We start from the raw sequence: 16,005 nt of genomic DNA on the forward strand, positions 1-16,005 counted from the left end.
AAGCACTGCTGTGCCATCAGTAAAAGAATATATGGCATTTTTCTTGAATTATTTTTATCTCGGAAGCCACCTCATATTCATTCTACTTTCAGATTGATTCATACTGTAGCATTCTTGGTTTAGATTTTTCTTTTGGATTTTAGAATTATACTTATTCAAAATTGCCCTCATGCTTCTCCAAAACTATTTCCTTTTTAATCTTAACCTCAGATTCATCTTAATCTTTTCACCTGTTTTTCTTTTGTCTCCCTTGATGTTCAATGTGGCAATCAAGAACTCAGAGTAATGATTTCCTGATTCATTGATTGATTAATTGATTGATTATAGCAGATATGTGAAAGTGGACAAACGGGCTTCTCATGATACAATATTATTGTAGAACTCACAGTTATTATTTCACCTTTTTTTCTTTATTTTGTATATCTTGATTTGGAAAAAATATAGAATATTTTTAATACAACTGGGTTTGGCCTCCTCATTTTTCTTTCTTCAGTCCATTACTGCTTTGATCTACCAACTTGCTGATGCAGATAAAATCGAGTGGTAGAATTTGTTTCCAACAAGATCTTTCATTGCTCTGTGAGAATAAAAAAGGTAACAGGCTCAAAATGAAGGCATCTACTGTACATTTTTTATTAAAATATTGTTTTATACAATCATATTGATATGAATATTCATATTTAAAGTGAATGCTAATCCAGTAGGTTTGCCTTACAATAAAATAATTTTGAAAATTTAACTTCAATTTAAAACTACCATTTAAAATTATTCAACTGCATTGTGTGCTCCTCCATAATTATGCAAATAGTAACTCTTACTATTTGCAATAGAAACTCTTACTACAGAAGGGTCCAGAATTTAACCTCCAGAAGAGGTTAATCAGGCAGCAAGTCTAATCTAACTCCAAGGAATATATAACAAATTCAAATATTTTTAAAATGCATTACTATAAATGTATAATGAATTCTATTTCAACCTAATTCGTAACTTCTGCCAGAGGGACATCTAAAACAAAAGTTAAACAGTTGGTTTTTCTTGGAAAAGAAATGTGTTAGAGGAGGTATAGTCATATTGATAATAATTTAGCAATAACATGGTACAGTGATACAGTGATGTCATTTTGGTGTGTTGCAGTCACTTTTTAATTAGTTTTGTAATGTAGTAAGTGATGATAATCCATTTTCATAATTACCTATTAAAAAAAGAATAGTTGAAATGAAAATCCTTTTTCTTTACTCTCTCACAGTACTGTTCCACAAGGAATCTGAGACTACTATAACTTGCATAATGATGTGCAATTATATATATGACTGTCACATTCACTTTGTGTTCCTGCTACTTTAAGCTAATATTTTCACCGCTTATGTCATGATTCTTTTTCTTGCTATTCTTGCTTGTATTGTGGGTGTTTGTTCTCTAATGTAAACATTATTATGTAAGCTGTTTTCTGTTGCGGTACTTTAACATATGTTTTCATTTAAGTTAAATCTGAGTTTAAAACTCTGAATTAACTCTTAGATTTATAGTTCACTTTGTTTCAGCTTCAGAGGTGGAATACATGAAGTTCACAATATATTGTTCTTTCCATAATTTAAACCATGTGTGTTGAGGGAATAGTTTCTAAGGAGCAGCTTCGAGTTGTCTCCTTCAGCCTCTGCCTGACCTATTGAATTATTGGCAAACCAAAGTTAACATTCTGTATTCTGTGGAAGAACAGCAAATGCCTGCTGAAGTGTGTTCCACTTCTTTTGGGAAGGAGATGCTTCAGTTCTGATGAGGTTTTCATTAGTTCTTGTGAGAAATCAGCAACCAAAGCCAAACATCCCCAGTATATATTATTCATAGTCACTTCTAAAGTTTTAAAATGTTAAATGTATAAGGAATTTTAAATTATCATGTATCTTGATAACAATTTTTGCCTTTATTTCCTCCAAATATCTGAATTAAAAGGCAACTTAAAGAAAATAAAGATGAGAAAAGTCTTACAAGAGTGAACTAGTGTCTGAAAGGTCACGTCCCTGCTCTGACCTGTTACCAGAATCATGTGCAAGTAGATACAAAACCTGCAAAAACCTAATTAGCCAGGTGCAGTGCTGGGCTTCAGCAGCGAGAGCTGTGCCAGCTCAGCATGGAGCTGCAGTGCATACTGTAGGTTGGCCTCTGGTGTTGGGATAGGAGGTTAAATAACTTTAGATGATAATACATATTTTAAATCTGATACATATTTTCCGTGCCAAATTTATTTTCCAGTGCAGGCTTTAACTCTGGTCCAGATCTTGAGCGTTTACAAATAAAAATGTAATTTGCATATTGGAAAATATTGCAAGATAATTCCACAAAACTGTCCATTTTTTGCTTTGCATGCAAAATTTGAAAAATTTTGCATGTGACTTAATTAACTGTGTCTGTGAAATGTATTACTTTACACTTTTTTCTTCTACTAATGAGATAGTACCAAAGGCAATATCCTCTTCTTTTTCAACACTGATTTACAATCAAATTTTAAACATTCTTAGCAGTCTTATGGTGTAGTTGATCAAAGAAAAAAGCCAATTTTATTTGTTAGTATAAACACTAAGTATGAATTTTTCAATTCTCCTGCATTGCATTTTCTGTTTAGAAGGTACTAATGCACCTTCCAGCTTCTTTTGTTCTGAGGAAGACCATCTGGAATCCAAAGAGCCCACCCAAAGAATATATAAGACGTGATTTATCCTTGATAATCAAAATGCCAAAAGTAATCATAGGTTCTTTTGTAATGCAATTAATAACCCACATTGTTCCTGTGTTTGCAATTTATATTTTGATTTTGCTAGCACATTATAGGTCATGGAAGTGTTTGTTTTTGTTTCATAATTTCAGCAGCTACAGCAATATTTGAAGAATATAGCTGTATTTAATTTAACCTGGAGGGTAAAATTAAAAAATAAAATAAGAATAATTTCTTTAAAGAACGTGCATCTGATTTGAAAATGTTTTAATATTTTTTTTTACATATTTTGTATGAAAAAAAGAAGTTTGTCATTTTGTACCTGAAGTAAGCCTTCAAGCACAGCAGTAGTTTTGATGCAGAAAAATACACTTACAAATGTCTCACAGTATGTATTAAAGTGTGATGTTATGGAAATAAATAGAAGCATATATTTAAAACCTGTAGAATGATAAAGTCTGATAAAGTCTTTCAGAATTCCAAGATTTCTCAAAGAAACCTTTGAGATATATTGGCCCACTATCTGAATAAAAAAAAAAAAAAAGATATTTCAGATAATTCCATTAGCAGCTAAATGGTATGAAATACTAACTTTTTTCCCTGAGATTTAGGACAACAAAAAAACGACAAGAAACAGTGTACCGAAGAGATACTTTGCATATGCTTCTTTTTCCCCTTGAAAAGATAAAAGGAATATATTAATCTTAAAAGTTGTTACTGGGTATGAAAAGCAAATAAGGAGGTTTGAAAATAATAACATTTTCCTTTCAGAAAATGTTATTAGTAAGCCATTGAGGCAATTCTGAGCCTCTTTCATTTTTTTCCCTAATGGAAGCAAAGCCTGCTTACCTATGACTTAAACAACTTCATTGCTGATAAAAAATCCTTAGATTTGAAATACACTGACAAAAAATTTGACATATTTACACACAAATGACTTATTTCTGCTAATAATTTTAAGATACAGAAACATTAGAATAAAGAGTGAGAAACAGTGGTCCTATAAAAAAATTTAAGAAATGTCTTCTATGGTGACTACCTTCTCTGATTTTTTCTTTTACAGTGCAAGACGTATGCCTGTGTTTTAGAGAGTCATCTTATGGGACTTACCATCGACTTTAGCATGGGCTTTGTCTGTTTTGATGCTGCCACAAAGGTAAAGTTCTAAGAATTTTTTTCCATCACACTGCTATTATTTCTCGTTATTTCTAATATTTTGAGATAAGTAGCACATCCTTAAAATGTCCTTCTCTTTGTTATAGAAACTGATCATTTTTTGTCAAATCACTCATGCTTTAATCAAAATCCAGGACTGATTTCTAATTATGTGAGAAGTGGTATTCTGTTATGTACTTGCTATTGAAAAGTCAATACTGATACCAATCTGAAACAAGCATCAGATCTTTATTCTTTAATTTCACATGAAAGCCCACACTGAGTCAGCTTGATGGTTTGTTTTGCTGGTGTGTCCTTTGTTTTGAGATAAGATAATTTTCTTGGTTTCAGTCTCATCTGAGAGCTTGAAAATAATCTTCCATTTTCATCTCTTGTTTCATGGAAAGGAGTGTGTGCTATTATAGCAATTCCACAATTCCCAGTTTATATTTTAGCTATTATTGTTCAAGTGTCTGTAAAAAGATAAATCAACATAGTCTATATGTCTCACCCATCAGTTTTTCCTGTCAGCCTTAAAAAAACTCAGTACAACTGATTAAAGACTTTGCTTTATGAAGTAAATAGTATGTAATCAATTTCCATATTATATTATTACACCTCCAAGTCTCAGTAAAATCACTGAGACCCTGAGTATGCCCTATGTTGACATTTGCACTAATTGCTGGCTCAGGCTTTACTGCTACTACTCAACACTGCTGCTGATGGTAGAATCTTTCTTCTGAGTGGAACAGGAAATCTTTCTTCTGAGTTCCACTTCTCTTCAATACCTATTTTCCTTTGCTGCAATACTGCCACCACCAATTGCTGAAAATGCCCTTTTGACTCCAGAATTTGTTCCTATGCTCTATCTTAAGTCAACTCCTCCCACCTCATTACTCCACTAATCCAAACCCTTTTATTCTTCCCACTCCATTCTGTTTGTTTGCACAAAGTGATGAATTTTAAATTCACTTATGTAACCTTGCTTCTTTTTGTTAAGCAAATAGTCTTGTATAATTCATCAATAAAATGTGACTATCAGTTTAGAAGGTATTACACAAAAGAATAGTACAACAGAATTAAAATGCAGTAGCTCAGTAAAAAAAAAAAAAAAGATTCCCCCCTCCAATTATATTTTATATATATAAAAAAAGTATAGTAAATAATATATTCTGTATATCTAACCTAAATGCACCCTTTCAGTTTGTACCCATTACTTCTTGTATTATATGTACTGTATTGTATGTTAGAATAAAGCATTGCACCATTAATTAAAAAAAAGGTCATTTTTTTGTTAAGTAATCAGGAGTTAGGCAGTGTGAGATTAGGATGGCAATTGCATTAGAAAAGAAACAATACAGTAGAAAGCAACATAATCTATTGCCAAGTGACTGCTACAATTAAAATTGTCAAACATGCCATAAGGTGAACTGTCTGAAATCTAAGTGTGTCAACCACATTTTAGTGGGTACTCAGAAAAAGCACTGCCTAGTCTCCATCATTTTATGGAAAGATGAAGATAGTAATGCTCCTAGTAAAAAATTTATTCAGATATCTTTATTATGATGGTAACAAGTGTAAATTGTGTCTATGCTGTCAATATTCTTCCACAATATTGCTAATCTTGTATATACTGAAATGCAAACTAGACCTGTATTGTAATTTAAGATAAAAATGTTACTTTCCATGAACTTCATAGGAATTTATAAAGTTCATAGGAAGCAAAATCTTTTTCAAAAAAAAAAAAAATAATAAAAAAAGTGGAAAAACAATGAAAAATGGAAGCCATTTTTCAGGACAAAGAAAACATGAATAAAATTTTAATTAAATCATTCATAACTTAGTAATATTTAATGTGCTTTTGTGAATTAAGGGTATACAAATGTCCTATCAAGTGTCCTATGAATTAACATACTCAGTATTAAAGAGAAAAACATTAATTAAAATGTCATATGATTCATGAAAATGATATTTATATATAATTATTTATAAGTTCTAGGCTTTTTTTACAATTCGTATTTAAAAAATCAGTACAAACTATTATCTTTTCTAATGACAGGGTATCCGCAGCTCCTTGGAGCTGTTCCACTGTCTCACCACGCTGATCATATCGGATTTCTTTCTTGTGTCCAATCTGAATTCTACCTTCTTCTACTTTAAAAACGTTGTCCCTTGTCCTGTCACTGTAGGCCTTGGTAGAAACTCTTCCTCCATTTTTATATAAGCCTCCTTTAAGTATTGAAAAGCAGCAATAAGATGTCCCTGGAGCCTTCTCTTCTCCAGGTTCAACAGCCCCACCTCTTTCAGCCTGCCTTCATGAAAGAGATGCTCCAACCCTCTGATCATCCAAGTGCTCCTCCTCCTGTACATGTCCTCTTCTCTTATTTTGCTGCTGCTCATACCAAATTCAACCACTCATTTTGGGCTAAAGATTAACTTAAAGCCATGTTTCACAGGCTTCAGAGTTCAGTGTCAGATTGAACTGTTCATTCTGTGTTTCTGTCAGAACAACTCAGAGAATAACCCTGCAAATGCAAGATATTTTAATGAATTTCCAGAAGGTTTTGGTCAAGTACCTAGAGGAGAAACCTGCTGAGTATCATTAAATTATTTTTTTTATTCTCATTTATTTATGACATTTTCATGATTCCCAGAACACAAAGATCTTCAAAAACAAGGTAATTTTGGAAACAAAATAGTTTCTGAGAAGTCCTGTCTTATATTTTGTTGCTGTGGTATCTTTAGTAAATCTTCAGTCAATGTCAGTCTTATACTTAATACTGTGCTCATGGTATTTTAAGTTTTATTTCTTAATTACTAATGAATTGACTATGAATTGTCTTTATAAGTGCATAAATACTAATAAGCTGAAAAGAAGGAAGCTGAGTTCTTTAACACATGATTTTTAAAATTATTCAGTTATTCAAATGTTTCCAGTTATTTAAGCAATGCAACTATATTTAAATTCTTTCTTCCTCTCATATTTCAAGTAAATGAATATATTTTGTCCAACATGCCTTACAAATTGCAGTCAAAACTTCACAAATGTTCTAAACACCATGAACCCAGTGTTCATGAACAAGTGTATACAGGCTAATGGCTCTCATCATGTTTATGATTTCCAGACAAAGGCCTTACAACCCTGTGTAGGCTTGTTTCCTTGTTTGCTGTAATTTAATCTTTAAATAATACTTAACTATGTAAATTGAAATTAGTGGTTAAAAACTGTCATCTGTGCTAAATGTATTTCAAGGCACACATCATAATTAGATAAAGACATTATTTCTATGTCTGCACTGACCTATGATAAATATGAGTACACAAAGTATTATACTGAGGTATTTAGAAAAAAATCTGTATTGTGATGTGATTATAACAGCACTGGCATAAATCATAGCTGTTTCTGCTGCATATTCTCTGCTTTCTCATATTCGTTTTCTGACTGATAACTCATAGAGTCAACAGCAGTTTGTCATTTTGAGTATTTTGGTATGATGCTTTGTAACAAGCCATTGTAATTTTCTGAAAGGAGAATGAACAGCTTTTAAATCTATCTGTTTAATTCAGATTATGCCAACATTTCAGAAAATTAGTTCTCAATTCAGGTAAGTAGCTAGTAAACTAGCAAATAGCATTTTGGGCTTGAAGTAATTTTTCTCCTTGTACCTTAAAAAGTAGTATCAAGTATATTTGTGCCCTTGTTCTTCTGTACAACTTTTCAGAGCCAAAGTTCCAGTGCAAGATGTCATCTTTTATTAGCAATGTATGGTTTGAAAGCAAACTGTGACACATAGCCCAAGCCAACACTGGCACGTGTTTGATTATGATTATTTTTTTGATGTAGTCCTTCATTTGTGATAGTTATTAACGTGGAGTCCAAAAGCCACCTGCCTCCTCTGTTGGCATACACAGAAATGTAATTCTAATCAATAGGGAGTTTCCTCAAAGCATTTCTTCCACTGAAGACTTCTTCCAGAAAATATCCACCAGCTTTAACCAATTTTATTTGCTTTATTTAAAATACAAGATTTCAAATAGAATCCCCTCACTGAACTTCCCTTTTTCTTCATTGCTGGTATTCTATGTAAAGTGAATTTAACTAATCTTTGTGAATACCATTTAGATCTTTTATTTTCTTTTCTGCCTTAATCACATTTTCCAGATTCTGCTTAGTTACTCCTTGCACTAGAAGATGTCCTAGTATACAGCATCTACTTCAGACATAATTTTTCACTAGAGATGTTCCATATGCTAAATGTTTTGTTTATTTGATTTTAAAATAAAAAAAATCTAAAAAGATGCAAAAATTTCTGTGGCAGTTCTTAGAAATTATATAGCAAGTTTTATCCTAGGTCATTTTTGCAGTGTTATGTATCAATGTTTACTGGGGAAAAATTTTTCTCTAGGCCTGCCCAACATAATCCGAGAATTCATATCCTAAATTTGTCTAACATTAGCTAGTATATAGGCATCAATGTTTTAATGAAAAAATGTAACTCTTTTATGGGCAATTTCTGTTAGCTATGGACATATATAGATATTATGATGAACATTTATAAATAAGATTTGCAGTCACAATAGTCACCTTAAAAATTAAGTATGGAGACTGATAGATTAAACAGAATAACAAAACATGTACAGAAGTTAATCTAACTGCTATTCTGAAAGTGATCCAATGTATAAAACAACTTACTCAAGTGCCATTCAATAACTGATTCTTAATGTGCTTCCACAAAAACTGTATGGTGGATATACATGGAAATATGTATATTATATATATTTCTGTTTTACTAACGTATTCATTAAAAGTGTTTTCTATAATGTGCATATTTGCATCATCAATTCTCCTAATAATATATATAGTGTTTGTGTGAATATACATTGCCATATACCTACCTGAGCAAACTGCTGTGTCTGTACTCCATCATATTTACTGCTCATTAAAACAGCAGTCAAAAAATATATTTGTCAGAAGAGAAAAATTTTCCCTTGTAGAATTGACAATAAATTGAGGTGCTACTGAATTTTATATGGTGGTGCTAGAACAAAGTAAGTGAAGGCCCCATAATGGCCCACAAGGTGCCTATCAACAAACCTCAGTGTACCTGTCCCATGTTGTCTTGCAGAAACCTTCAGCATTTCACCAAAACCAGAGAATACCATGAATAATAAATAGCATTGAAAATATCTTTAATTTGGTTTTCATACAAAAGAACCTACTAAATCACACAGATCAATATTTCTCTTAATTTCTTTAGGAACAATTTCTCATGTTTTCTAGGGATGCATACCTTGTCTGTCTCTTCATGCAACTAATACATATAAAGCCTATTGAAACAAAACAGCATATAAAAACCTTCTTGGTATTCAGATTTCAAAGGCAGGGAAGGCAGAAATAAACCAGGCTCACTGGAAGATGGAAATTTAATGATGTAACTCTTGTGAAAAAAACATTTAAACATTTCTTCCATGCTTCAAAGTTGAAATGGTGAACAAATAGCTACTATAACTTTAATACAAGCCATCAAGCATGCTTCATACAGTTTTAGATTCTGTGGCTACAAACAAATGTTGGTACGTTGTCCATCAGTACCGAGCAAATACACTATAGTCTTTTAGTATTCTATGTAATTTCAGTAATGGACAAGAACAGTTATTTTATAAGGGCTGACTTTCATGCTTTTTTCCTTTGTCTCATTTTTGTTCTTTATCCTCTGTGTCCTCCCCTGTCTTTCCCTTTACAGTTATAAAGCTGCAGCAGCTGACAAAGGAAATTGCCTTGGACCATAATTCTTTTGTAGTAAGACACTCTCCAGAGATCAGTAACACAGTAGAACTGAGCATGAACAAGATCTTAATCCTACTCAGTTCCTTACCACTGCTATAACTCTGGACAAAGTGTCACTTGGCAAGAATGAAATCTTTCTCAATTAGCTATGAGACAAACAGAAATAATTAAGGTGTATCCCAGGTGTCTGAAGACTCAATTACTTTTATTCTTAGAAACTAGGACCTAGAGGGCTTCTGCTCTTGATTTAGTTTGACTTGTAGGAGTATCATGTATTTTAGTCAGATGACACACAGCATTAGCTTGAAAGGTGCCCAGTGAAGTTTAGCATAATTCACATATCACATGTTAAAAAATTGCCTTATAAATCTAAAGGAATAATAATCCAATCAGTCAGGGTATCAAGAAAAAAGGAGGCAGTGTTGCAAAAGTACAGCTATAGATTTTTGAAGGTATGATGGAAAAGACAACAAAGGGATTTGATGAAACTAGAACTTGAAAAGTGACCTCTGACATCCTTTCCTTAATAAAAATTGTTTCGTTTACTCCACCATTTACAGGTGGCCTGGGATGTAGCTGTCTAATTATTATAAAACATTGGCAGACTTAGATTTCTTCCAAGCATCCTCCTGAAGGCCAAACTTCTTTTGCTTAACTATTATATAATAAAAACTGCAAGATTCATGTCAGTGGAATGACATTGTGCTTATGATTTCCATAGATCATGTGTGTAAAAGTATTGTATGAAATACCAGACGTATTTCATAAAATCGTAGGACACCCTGAGTTGGAAGGGACACATAAGAATCACCAAAGTCCAACTCCTGGTCCTGCATGGTACAGCCCCAAGAGTCACACTCTGTGCCTGAGAGCACTGTACAACTTGAGCTCTGCCAGGCTGGTGCTGTAACCACTTCCCTGGGGAGCCTGTTCCAGTGCCCAACCACCCTCTGGGTGAAAAACCTTTTTTTAATGTCAAACCTAGACCTCTCCTTACAAAACTTCAGGCCATTCCCTCAAGTCCTGTTACTGGTCACCACAGAGAAAAGATTAGTGTCTGCCCCTCCTCTTTCCCTCACAAGGAAGTTGTAGACGATTATGTAGATTTCCCTTAGTTTCCTCTTCTCCAAGTGACCTCAGCTGCTCCTCATGTGGCTTCACTGGCAGGTGAAATGATGCCATTGTAGTATGTGCTGCAAACACTATTGCTCAAGTTTATTAAGTGCAAATAGTGTGAAGGCCTTCTGCAAGAAGAGAGTTGGTCCACAGTGGATAAGTCAACACAGAAGAGACACAACTGTTAAATAATAAATTGAAGGCAGTTCATTGCTGAATCCACAGGACACAATTTAAATCTGTTGTAGTTGGAGATTCTTATGTTGACAAAATATACATTTTCTTTCCTAATGCCAATGCATAATGCCATCTGTATCCTAAATTATATTTCTATCCCAGAGCCATGGACTAGTCAGACATTCACATATTTTATTTTTCCTTAGAGTATGGTAAGCAAAAGTACTGTCACTTATTCTGTATTTGTTTGATAATCTGGTCTCTATTTACGATTGGAACAAACGGCTTCATCCAAAACAAAACAAAAATTCTAGTGAATATTCCTAGTCATAGCCCAAAGATAGTTACAGTTATGATGTATTTCCACATTTCTGATGTCATTGCCTAGATGGAAAGTGATTTTGGTTGATGTCATCTCACCAAAATTGTATGTGGGTTAATCCAAGATTCTGGGAATGAGCAGCAAACTGACATATAATATGAATATGAAAGCATTTCCAAGGAGTCTTATAGAATGTGTTCTAGATCTAGCACTATTGTTAAGAATAGAAACAACATAATTTTCTTAATTCATGTGACTGTGTTGCAAGTATAGAAGTCAATAGATTTTCTCCCACTTGTCATTTATATGCTGCATTTATGTACCAGCTATAAAATAAAGATATACAGGCAGAGAGCATCCTTTTTTAATTATAGCAGAATAACACTAGTGGAAGATAATAGGCAGTAATTTGTTTGCAAAGACTAGCACAAATGAGTCCTAGATGATTACTTATAAATAAAATATTTCTCATTAAAAAGTATTGGTGAAGAATCTTGGTCCCAGATACATTACAGGAAGAAAATCCTGTTAATTTCAGTGAATACAAGATTTTGCTTTTTGATGATTTGTTATTACAATAATTTAATAGCATCTCAAGAGGAGACTTAAATCTAATTTGTCAGCTTGTCTGCACAGTTTATTTGTTTGCACTGCATTCTGGTATTCTTTGAAGTTAATTTTATTAAATTGTATAAAATGCAAAAAGCAGCCTAAGCAATATATGAATAATAATTGGGAAAAGGATTTCTATCTTATTGGTTGTTTTCAGTTTTATGCATGATACATACTGTATTTGTTTTAAAAGATTGTCTTCTTACAGTGCGTTTTTCAAGACATGGATTAATTATGTCATATTTTCTGTGACCACGCTGGGAGTATGCCAATCGTGGCACTGGTGGCATTTTCAGTGTATGCCACTTGCTGAATTGGACTGCTTGCTGTTGTTCCTAAATTCTATCTCTACTCATTAAATGAGAGTTCACTTTTCAAGGCAATAAATAATTCATACCGAGTTCTCCTCTTCATCTTCCATCAAGGCATCATAATGTTGTGTGCCATTACTTGGAAGGTGTATCAGGATCCTCATGAGTAGCTGATGCCACTGTCTACAAAAAAATCTTTTTTTAAATTCGGTTGCAATTTGTGCTTTAAAAGGAATTGGCACCTGGTTCACTTGTCAAGTCTATTTTCGGGCAAACAAAAATTTACTGCTTCCTATAAATGCTGTATACAGACCTGTAAAAAATTCTCAGTGATGCAGGTTATGCACAGTTACTGAGGGAAGTACTTGAAGAGAACAGGCTGTTTTTGTCAGCTAAAAGTAGCCCTATGACTGTTGAGCTCAGTAAAACTGCAACTTCAAACCAGTAAGTACTTCTGCTTATATTCCATAATTCCAGAAAACTGATTTAGAAATATTTTATATAATACACATTTAGCTCTTTGACAATTTTTAAAAAATCTGGCATGTTTTACAAATGTACTTATTGGTTAAAAGTCAATATGTACACATATATATATTTGTACAAAATTATAACAGCCTATGATAACTTTCTGAGGCAATCATTTAACAGATGGCTCTGAGGAATCTGATATTCAAAAACATGAAAAAATAATGACTGTGACAGTGGTATAGATCAGTATTCCCAAGGATACCTATGCCTAATGCAGGAGAATTAGCCTTTAAAATTAGAATTTGGAAGAGTCACCACAGTGAACACTGTAACACTGAAGTCATCCCATAGGATCATGAAAGATAACCCGTGAAATTCTCTCTCTCATGTGTTAATGTCACTGCTGTAGTTACAAATCTGTGTGAAACTGGTGCTCAGGTGAGTAGGTCTGATCTCTCCTTTCTTACTTTGCCACTATGAAGTAGTCAGTGAAAATGGATAGGTCTAGTCCCTGTTCACTGCTTATGCATTTTACAGCAATGAAAATGAAAAGTAGAAAAGAATCACGCTCAGAAGATATGCAACCAGAGGAATTAATCCAGTCATCCCCAAGATACTTTAAGAGCGATGTGACTGCAGTCACAACATTCTGCACCCCTTATACATGTGCTACACATGCAAAATGTGCAGTTCTGGCTACACAGGGCAGCACTTCAGCCTCTTTGGTAGGAGAAAATATTTAAATGTGTCTTACTGGGCATATGACTAACTAATTTACCCAATTTTCACTATCTATAATTTGAACATCTAGTTTAAGTGGTTTAAGCTATCTGTTGCACTTTTAATGAAGTATATTGAAATAGACACACATCCAGACTTTACTATAATGAACCAGTTCTCCCCATTTTAAACCAAGATGTAGGATCTGTTATTCAGAGATTCTCTAGAAAAAGAAGTAGCCAGGGTGACTAACTTGAAATACTTTGTATTCCTGACTTAGTAACTTAAAGCTCATAACATTTCCCTATTTCTTTTTATGCAAATGACTGCTCCCATGTGTGGACAACTTTGAGGGAAAGCATGTTGAAGATCACTCAAAAGGAGTAGATAATTCTTTCATGTGGGAATCATTTCATGCATTGTCAATAGCATTTTTTTCCTCACACTTTAGATGAAGAGCATTTAATTGTCTCTGCAGAGACTGTCAGTTCTAGGAGCTTGTTTTAATATCTTGATGTTGAAGTGCAGTTTTGTTGGGATTAGTTCTCGCCACACTATAGAGGTCTGCAGTGTTCTTAAGTTAAGAGCCTTTGCAAAGTGGGAGTCTCCAAAAACAATGCTATGCATAAATTGAAGTGTGTTTCTGAGCTGTGCCTGTTGTTTGGTGTGACTGTCATTCTCTTTCCTCTGAATGGGAATGAAGTGCATGGCAAAACTGCATGGAAATGTCAAAGTACTTCAGTTCTATACATCCTTCATCTTCATTCAAACTTAATCTGACTGGGAATAAGGCCAGGTACCCTGGGATTTTGCCTTCACATCTAAGGGTCCTTGTTAATGCTGCATCTCTCTCCTGACCTCTCCATATATCATCAGAGAAGAGAAAGATGATAGCTCATTTCTTGATTGTTTTCTCCTGAAATGAAAAGACAATCAGTGCCCTTTACATTTCTCATCCAGGAAATTACATACTTAAGTAGATTTGCTGTCCCTGCAGAAAGGCAATGATCTTGATCTTCTGACAAGATTTGTTGAATTTGTAGACCTGTAAAAGATAAAAAGAGTTTACAAAGCAGGTAGGAATACAGCCACCTGAATGATGTTATATACTGGATTGCTTTGCTTTGTTTTGTTTTTACCTCACCATTTGTATAATATAAATAAACATCTTGGATCAAACAGCATCTAAGTAATTTCAGACACATAGAAATGAAGGAAGGTATTCTATTTTCTGTAGCACAGATTGGTGGGCTCAGGAGGACAGCATTTGAAACAAATAGGATATATTTTCACACAAACTGCCAAATTCCTCTAGTTTATGTGAAACAGAATGTCCTTAATTCTGTTTATGGCAGATAGGAACTCACCTGTCATATACACACAGAGAATTAAAGTGGTTCTGAGACTAGGGTTCTTTTTTTTCATCTAGATGGGGCAAGTATAGAGATACAATTTTGGAGAAAAATTCTAGCACTTGCTTTGTGTGTACTGCACAGTTAAGATGTTGTCCTTGTGGTTTCTTTTCTTGTCAGGTTGCTACAACAAACACAACAAACTTTATTCAGCTTGGTGCAGGGTAGAGATTTTGGCCAGTCTTTGACAGAAAGAGACCAACACATCCTGAAGCAAAGGGGCCTGCATAGATTTAGGGACTTAAAAATTTTACCTCCCCCATATTCTGTTTAATTCCCAGTAGACAGTAAATCATTTCTAGATAAAGACTAAGGGCATGGATGAAAGCGTCATCCTACACCCTTGGGACGAAATAATTTAAAAACCCTTAGACAAAAGGGTTGTATTAAGTTTCTGTGTTGTCCTATGCCTGTGAAATTAGAGTTCGTCAAAGTAATAGCATGTGATAATGACCTCCTAATTATGTGAAATATAATTGGAATCACAATGAAAAATTTTAACAATCCAAAATATTTGTAGGGTGGAGGATATCTTTAAATGAGGTTGAAAAGAAAAGAAAAAAAAAATAGCTCTTTTCCATTTTTAAGCAGAGCAGTTTAAAATTGTTATTTCTACATAAATTCACACTACATATTTATATAGTTATATTTATATAATTATATTTATATTTATGTAGTTATAATTTTAAACAGATGTTTTTCTAGACAGCTGTAAATTATATTAGTTGCATATTTATTTTGTAAAGCATTATGTCTTTTTCAACAAGACACAATGCATTTAATAATATAATTATTTGAAAGGTCACTGATACTGTTAGAATTAATAATTCGCTCAAATTCCTCACTAGAGCTCTTATAAATAAACTCAAAATATGTTCTCATTAAAGAGCTTTCTTTTGTTATTTTATCCTTTAAAAATAGGTATTTGTTTTTAGTGTGATATGCCCTTTATGTAATACTAGATTTTTTAGCATGAAAAGAGGGGGCTTGTATGTCACATCAACACTTCAGATAGAGTAGGGAATCCACAGATCATCAGTGGAAAAAAATCCTTCTCTTTTTTTTTAATCAGAATTAAATATAGATAAAGGAATTTCAGGGTAAATTTCACAAATGTAGTCTGACAGGTGTTATTCAAGCACTGCCAAAGTATAATATACCCATGTGATTAAAGGAACATATGACCACAGAACACTACATTTGTTTAATTT

At 33.4% G+C, this 16,005-nt stretch overlaps 1 protein-coding gene and 1 long non-coding RNA gene across 6 annotated transcripts in view; one reads left to right on the forward strand and one right to left on the reverse strand.

Moving 5' to 3' along the window:
* Positions 1-16,005, forward strand: part of SNTG1 (syntrophin gamma 1) — a 318,906-nt gene that overhangs the window by 288,208 nt on the left and 14,693 nt on the right. For all 5 annotated transcript variants that reach the window (XM_088174809.1, XM_014881643.2, XM_088174814.1 and 2 more), the window contains one exon: positions 3,774-3,866. In XM_088174809.1, the coding sequence (XP_088030935.1) occupies positions 3,774-3,866 (93 nt within the window). The remainder of the gene's footprint in view (positions 1-3,773; positions 3,867-16,005) is intronic.
* Positions 322-14,885, reverse strand: LOC148225437 (uncharacterized). Its single transcript, XR_015807315.1, has 3 exons — positions 14,750-14,885; positions 14,355-14,427; positions 322-577 (listed from the first exon to the last, which is right to left on the reverse strand). It is a non-coding gene; the product is annotated as an uncharacterized LOC148225437 (long non-coding RNA).

The sequence above is a fragment of the Sturnus vulgaris genome, chromosome 1, assembly GCF_052056855.1.
Source record: "Sturnus vulgaris isolate bStuVul1 chromosome 1, bStuVul1.hap1, whole genome shotgun sequence".
Lineage (NCBI taxonomy): Eukaryota > Metazoa > Chordata > Aves > Passeriformes > Sturnidae > Sturnus > Sturnus vulgaris.